Source organism: Centrocercus urophasianus, unplaced genomic scaffold, assembly GCF_019232065.1.
Source record: "Centrocercus urophasianus isolate 14NV4802_14NV808 unplaced genomic scaffold, USGS_Curo_1.0 seq_46, whole genome shotgun sequence".
Taxonomy (NCBI): domain Eukaryota; kingdom Metazoa; phylum Chordata; class Aves; order Galliformes; family Phasianidae; genus Centrocercus; species Centrocercus urophasianus.
The window spans coordinates 3007615-3015410 of record NW_024885044.1 but is presented as its reverse complement, the minus strand read 5'-3'; the positions used below and the strand labels follow the sequence as shown (position 1 = coordinate 3015410).

The window sequence follows — 7796 nt, the reverse complement described above, 5'->3', positions numbered from 1 at the left end:
AGTACTGCTAAGTATTAACTAATCAAGTATCACTTAAGTGAATGCAGAATTCATGTGTTAGAGGAAGGGATAATAAGCTTGAATGCTGAGAAACGTGAAGAAGTATGATTTGTTTGAACAGCTGGCCAATTTGCAATGGAGGCAGGAACAAACTGCTGCTGATTATCACTAAGATGATACATGAGGCAGGGCTACAGTCTAAAATGAAGTTCTGTAGGGCAAGTTGTTTCTGCAGCTGTTAATTCAACTAAGAGGAAGTCAAGAACCAAATATGTATGATGATTCTACACAAATAGTATGAAAGAGAAGATCTCATGGAAGTTTAAGCGCTTAGATATCTACCCAAAGATAGGCACAGAAAGGAAGGTTTGAAGCTGTGCCTAGAAAACCTGCCAGCAATGCAAGGGAAGAGCTGAAGAAAGGAAAGATGCACTCCTTGTAGAAAGGAGTGAAGAATCTGTGCACCCAGCTTCTGTCTCAAGCTGTCAGGGCAGCCTGGAGTTTCCATTCATAAATCGCTGACAGCAGAAAAGAGCAAAGCGATTTGGTTTTTTAATTTATAAAACAATTGGACCTAAAACTTTCACCTTTGTCTTTTAGAAAACAGGTTTCTCAGGAAGCAGATGTGCTTGCAAGGCACATCCATGCTTGTTTGTGCCCCTTTTAAATACTTTACGGGAGAAATCAGGTTGATGAACAGAAACAAAGAATGGACTGATACACTGTAAGAAGTCTCTGGAAAAGAACAGACCTTTATTTAAAGAGACATTAAAATCTTGGGCTAATCCCCCACTGTTCAGCATCAACCAGAACAGAGTAGAGATAAATATTAAAAAAACCAAGCCACATCACAGTCACAAAGTTTTTGCACACTTATTTTTCAGACAGCAACAGAATTCTGATGTGGTAATGAAACTTACCAGTAACATTTAATGCATCTATTTAACAAAAAATAGATTCTGAAGGATACCACACTCACATCAGATTCATGTGTTAATACAAAACTAACCCTGATGGCTCCAACTCCATCTGTATTACCTAAAATGTGGGTTTTTTTCATTGCAGTATGTGTGTAGCATATTTAGAATTCTAATATAACACAAAGGTGAGGGAGAGGCGTTATGGATTCTCTGCAGCACAGAACTAAGTACACAGATTTTTTCCTTTTTTAGGCTCACAAGATGAAAGCTGACAGCATTCAAGATTTAATCATCAGAGAACTATCTGAAAAATGTCTTTAGTGGAACTACCTGCCCCGTTCTTCAGGTTTTTATATATGTTACACAAAGAGTCAGAGACAAGTTCTGCAAGTAGCAGAAAAGAACATTCTGTGAGAGAAGTCTGCCTCCTGCTGCCCTCTTTAGAATATTCAGATTTATGCTATTTAACATTAGAGAATCCTTCAGTATTGTTTCATCTTCCCAATTGCATAAACAATCCGCTGACAGAAGGCTTAAGGTCACCACGCAAATCAAATGCCCTTCAGCCCTTTCTTCCTCTTTTTTTTTGTTGCTGGGTTGCCCAGTTACAGAGCCTCACTGGTGGAGAATATGTCAGAGCAGTGACCATGTGCTCTGCATTCTTGACTTTTCCACTGCTTAGTTCATCACGATAAAGTTAGATTTGCAGTGAGCTTAAAAGAAGAAATGGAATAAAGTGTTCAGTACATTACTCTGATTTATTTGCTTGCATGTGGATTTCTCTATTATGTTATTAATTAGGATTTTAAAAACCAGATCACTTTAGTCCAGGAAATGGGTGTACTATGAAAGACCACTTCCTTCCTTTACTTTCTCTAAGACAGTAGCACCTCTTCAGAAACAGCATTTAAGCTCCTCACTACTACTCAGATTCCTAATTAAAGGAAAATTGCTAAACATAGGTGCATAAAAACAAAATAATCTTAAAATATCTGGTAGGCATTCCTATTTTAGCAATCCTCCTCCTAAGAGTCGTTTACAAATTGTAACAAATACACAAAGAAGCATGACTTACCTATAAACTCAGTGACAGGATCATGTTCACCTTCTGTTTTAATAGTACCTGCAATACTTTCATTCTCCAAGATTGGAAGAAAAAGCTGTACGAAATCTGAGGTATAAGGAGGAGCAATCACATCCAGCACCTGAAATGCAGACAGAACGGGATCATTCTTGCAGGTAGACAAGTGGTAGAGGCAGTATTTAATTCACAGTCTTCTCATAGGCACTCAAGTAGTTGCACTTTTGAGACCTTTCCTCCTCCACACAAGTTACCAACTACATATTCTTGTGGTACTCTACCCATTACTTTAATACCTTCAGAAATCTAAATTCAGTAGACTTGTATTGCTCAGAATCTGCTTTCATACCATTGAGAATTTCTGAACTTGAGGCAAGCTGACTTAGCATCCAGACACATACATCAAATATTAAAGCTTATTTCTGTATGTTAACAGTTTTTGCTGCTGACCTCTGTAACAAAGTATCTGATGAGAGAGATATCTGTGTCTAACTTCTCCAGGCATTTGCGGATATAGCTGACCACAGGCAGGACGTATCCTCGACTAAGTAAGTGCACCATTCTATCCAGGAGAGTCTTCTTCAGTTCCAGCTGGTAAGGAGGGAAGGGTTGGAGGTGGGAAGAAAACCAACAGGTCAGGACTCTCAAAACAGGACTATTTTCATTGTTTTTTTCACGGATTCAATATCTACTGCGATGCTTGCTAACCGTGATCATGTTCCTAAATTAAACTCTTAAAGCTGCTGTGATAACAACTTTATTCTAATTATTCTATTCTTTATTCTATTTGACTTTATTCTGTTATTCTAAGCAAGCATATACAATATGAAGGAACATAAAAAAGGAATCCTCTGAGAATCACCTGCTCCATTACGTCAAGCTGTGAATGTTCTGTTTCAAAGAGTTTGACAAGAAGCTGTAAAACCTGTGGATGAAGCAGCTGATGGCACGTACTGATCTGCAAACAAGATGAGAAATTCATCTTTAAACTTCACTTTAAAAACCAACATGCTGGGCCTGGTAGAAAAGTTTGCATTCATATTCACTGTCAGAGGTAAATTCTTTTATAAAATATTATTCCACTACACAGAGCTGACAAATCCAAATAACTGAAGAGAAACAGATCCATCTTTGTATGTTTACTGACCGTGAATTGGATATAATTCTGGTTACAAGGATTAAAATTGCTTTTGCTCTCAACAGGACTTATTTGTACATTTGTACCTCATCCAATAATGCCAGATGAACAGGAGTGTGATCAGTCTGCAGCTGGAAGTACCGGGGCTCTGACACTGTCCAATCCACCCACTTTAATACACCCATTGCCACCACTGGAAACCTGCAGAGGAAGAGATCACTTTAGAAAAGGACCATCCAAACAACCAGCCACCGCTGGAAGATGTTCCAGTACATTCTAATGATTGCTACAATGTCATAGTCTACCTCAGGCCAGAACTAATAACATTTGAAAAGCTTTGATTGAAAAGTTGTCATCACATCAAGATGAGTCCCATCAAAACAGAAGGAAAAAAAATGGCTGGAGAAAAATTCTTTCTATAAGATACTTCCTACTCAGCACAAAATGCTAAAAGCAGTCAACATAATTAACATACACTCAAAGTTTGTTCCAGTTTGTTCAATATCTGCTATTTCAGTGTTAAGAAGACGTATCTATTGCTAAGAAGGCTTCATTGGGAAGACAAAACAATCTGTCATCCTTTTCCAGTGGCAGAGCCAAACATGCTCTGCAATGCAAGAGGGGCAATTTGTCAGTCAGCCAGAATTTATGTCTTCATGAAGGGAGGATTTCAAGAAGTCCAATGGCTAATCTTGAAAGCTGCTTTCAGACCACATCTCACTTGTTCTGAAGTAAGGATGCTCTCACAGAGCTGCCCACAAAGGCACTTCCCTGTAGCATTAGTCATAAAATGGTACTTTCCTTCCAACAAAGAGAAGTTAGGACTGGTTTCTCTGCTCACCTGATGCACTGATAAAGGGTGCTCAGCTCTGCAACCAACTCTGATGCTCCTTTGTTCTCATTGCAACACAGATTGTGAACAGTTTCAATGGCTTTTGAAGTTGATTTCAGCTCATCCTTGTTTATGCTCACTCTCTTGTTCTGAAAAATGCAAAGTTTGAATACAAAGCCCACAAACATACAGGGAGTTTCTGGTTATTTAAGCAAAGGAAGTGTAGCTTGCCATAACCCTACGATTACTTTGTATTTCTCGAAAGTTAGACTCATAAGCAAGCTTTAGAAGAAAAAAGTATCATTGAGCTGAAATGAAAGGATTTTTGATTTATTTAATTCCTAGGTCACTGATAATTTTTCTTCTAAAAACTTGCCTATGAATCCTGAAACATTTCTCATTAAAATAAACAAACCAAGCCATTTTAAAGTGACCAAGTTAATGACCATGCATTTATTCAGCACAGTTAGACTGCAGGGTGAAAAGAACACATTGTGACCAGGACTGAACTTTACCTTTTTCCACATCTCCACTACACTGGCTGCATATGCCAGTATGTGAATGTATTTATGCTTGTGGTCCTGGTTGATCTTAGCACCTGGCTTAAACAGTGACTGCATGAAGAGGTCCAGAAAGGCAGGCACTCGGATCTGAAGAAAATGAACAGTTCATCAGAGTCTGAGAATTATGAAAAAAGTACATTTTTTATCTGATACGCCTTCCAGAGAATGAGACATACAAAAATTCCTCCTCCAGAGGAAGTCAGATGGTTTTCTGAAGAGATCTGAAGTTTTGACAACCACACTCAAAAAAAGCAAACAAAAGAGCAGGAGGTTACAAACACTGCAGAAAGCACATTATTATTCAAGTATCCAAACACCATCATTTATTACCAGAACTCATGTGAGAACAAGGCAGCAAGAATCCTGACACACGCCATTTAGGACTGCTCATAACTAACTGCAAAGCTGATTTTGTTGTTCGTTTGTTCTAAGGAAGGAATTTAATTCCTTACCTCCAACCTATTAGGAAGTTTCAAAAATTAATTTATTCTATATAAAAAGACAGCTTGAAATAATTAAAAGTAAAAACAAAACAAAAACAACCATGCAAGGAGCCAATGCAAAATACAGTATAAATAGTAGTCCCACATTTTGACATCACTTAAAATGGTAGAGGGATGAGCCAGAGTGTAACTTCTGTTCTGTGCTGATACATTTAGCACAAGACCTCAGAATTTTGAGTGCTACTGTAATAGAAGAAGTTTACAGATGTTATGAAGAGACAGCTACTGACCAGTTCTACTGGAGGTGGGTCCATGCTGGTAAACATTTTGAACAAGACAGTAATATCTGCTGGATTCAGAGCTCCTTTGGACAGCATTGCACCGAGAGCCTGGCAGGCACGAGGGTAGGAGGCTGCAGTACCCAGTGCTAAAGTGATCTGACTGGCATCGTGGCCTCTAGGCGAGCAACACAAACATACAAAGCAGCTGATTTTTTTCATTTAGACATCTTGGCTGTAGCTTCAACAACAGGGCACATCTGATGCAACGCATCCTTTACCGTGGCTGATTACAGAAACGGGCCTGTATTTCCCATGTTTGATTCTAAAACGTGCATCAAATAACAAAAATGATTATTTTTAATAGGACACCAAGAGCTGATGATTCCACTTCAGGTCTCCCAGTACTTGATGTGAAACGTCTCTCATTCTATGGATTTTAAGTCTACAGAAAAAAAGTGCTCTATTCCAAGTGATTTCACTCTACCACAGCGTGAATAAAAAGCTAAGAATTCTCCTTTTGCTGGCCTAAGGTAAGTGTGAATGACTAAAAGAAGCAGTTCTACAAATCGTGGTGACTCGTATTCGACTCACGGAGGCAAGAGGCACTTACTTCTCATGAGCATATCGCTGAACCTCCTGAGCGATCCGCCTGACAGCAGACCCTCCTTGCTCCTCTTGAGCCAATATGGACATCATAGATTGAGCAAAAAGGTACGTGTGCTCTCCGTGGCACACCATCTTCTGTGAACACACACGTCAAAAACGTTATCAGACAACAAGAAATATGTCTCTTATGCTGCCTTAATAGCAAGGCTTTCACCAAAATCCACTCAAATGAAAAGGGAGAAGGGGAAGCAATCGATGGCCAAGAAGGAAGTGCAGAAAAGCTGTCTACTGCTGTGCACTGATACAAGAAGACATGGTTACATTGAAAACTTGTATTTGTTAGATGCCAGAGGAAATTCTAGCCTGCTCATCTTTAGTACTACTTAAAAAGTAAGCCAAATAGAAAGCCATCTAAGTCATCACACCATCTCACATTAAAGAACACATGCTATGTTAATTTAGTTAGAAACTTTAACACTGACACGGACGATAAAACAATTCTTTTGATTAGCCAAGGAACTGATTAGGCTGACCTCGAGATCTTGCATTAATGTAAAAGAAGACAATACTGCTTTTTATGAGGGCTGTTCCAAAAGTAATGCCCCCTGTGCGACCCGGTGTAGGGAACCTGCTTTGGCAGGGGGGCTGGACTCCATCATCTCTGGAGGTCCCTTCCAACCCCTATGATTCTGTGGCTGTATGATGTCGGCCCACCACCTCAGGGGCAGATGTTGGTGGCATGGCAGAGAGGTTGAACCTTCCCACCAAGGTCCTGAAATACGCTGCTGCTGTGTGATGGATGGCAGCACAGGGGCAGACTGACAGAACAGCATCTGACATGGGAGTGCGTAAGGAGCAAAGGTGTGCCGATGAACTCTTGGTGTGGGAAAACCTGCAACTACTGGCGTTCATCAATGCTTGCTGAATGTTTATGGAGACCACACAGGGGCTGTGAGCACAGTGATGTGGTGGGTGGTGCCTTTCAGCAGTGCTGACAGTGACCACCTCTACTGGTGCAGCTTTGTAGGAGCGCAGCATGCAGCTCTGGGTCACTGCTGGCAAAAACGCACAGCTAAAGGTGGTAGCTGCACTGAAAACTGGTGTTTTGTGGCTGAGAATTTGCACTAACAAATTGTGTCGTTGTGCTTTTTGTACCTGTGGTAGTTCCCATGGAAATAAATAAGAGGAGTTACTTTCAGAGTGACCTACAGATTTTACACAATCTATTTGATAAACATAGGAAACGCCACACACCTAGCCCAAAACGTCCCTGGCAACAGAACAAACCAATTTTTATTTTTGAACTCATATGTAACTCTTCTTTGTAAGATTCTGCATTACTTCATAAGATGCCAAGATATCCTGCAATCCCACAATGATCTGTACATCCTAACTGGAAAGGAACAAAAACTACTTTTTGGAACATAAAAAGGAATAAAGGACTTACAGCAAACTCTGGGAGGTTTTTTTCAAGGTTTTCTTCCCCTCCATCTAAAATTGTTGCCAGAGATGTACGCAGAACTCTGGAAAACACCTCCAATTGCTGACAGGCTGTTGAAACACTGGTTATTTCTCCTTGATAACCAGCGTCAGATATAAGCTGTAACAAAACAACAACAACAAAAAGTCACAGCAGACATGTATTACTTAATATTTCAGATATCCCAGCAAGTCTAGAACACACAGAATATGAGATTTTCACCTGCATTCATTTATTGCACTTCATGTTCATTACTTAGACCACACAAAAGGAAACCATCATGCTTTGTTCTGAAATAGATACATTCTAATATTTCCTTTCCCTATCTCAGAGACATAAGAAGCTGAAGTGTTCCATTAAAGCACAAATTGATAGATATTTGTGGTTTGCATAGGAAAACTGCACGAATTATACCTTCCATAAGGTATATTATACAGGAATTATACCTTCCA

The 7796-nt window shown here is 39.6% G+C and overlaps 1 protein-coding gene across 1 annotated transcript in view; it reads right to left on the bottom strand.

Annotated features, from left to right (window-relative positions):
* Window positions 1-732: 732 nt before the first annotated feature.
* The window catches only part of NELFCD (negative elongation factor complex member C/D), a 9585-nt gene continuing 2521 nt past the window's right edge, over window positions 733-7796 (bottom strand). Inside the window, exons 6-15 of the mRNA XM_042834407.1 lie at window positions 7312-7464; window positions 5869-5999; window positions 5268-5433; window positions 4487-4621; window positions 3981-4120; window positions 3226-3340; window positions 2864-2959; window positions 2452-2592; window positions 1996-2125; window positions 733-1633 (exon numbers count right to left, since the gene is read on the bottom strand). Coding sequence (XP_042690341.1) covers window positions 1599-1633; window positions 1996-2125; window positions 2452-2592; window positions 2864-2959; window positions 3226-3340; window positions 3981-4120; window positions 4487-4621; window positions 5268-5433; window positions 5869-5999; window positions 7312-7464 — 1242 coding nt within the window. The 3' untranslated portion in view covers window positions 733-1598. The remainder of the gene's footprint in view (window positions 1634-1995; window positions 2126-2451; window positions 2593-2863; window positions 2960-3225; window positions 3341-3980; window positions 4121-4486; window positions 4622-5267; window positions 5434-5868; window positions 6000-7311; window positions 7465-7796) is intronic.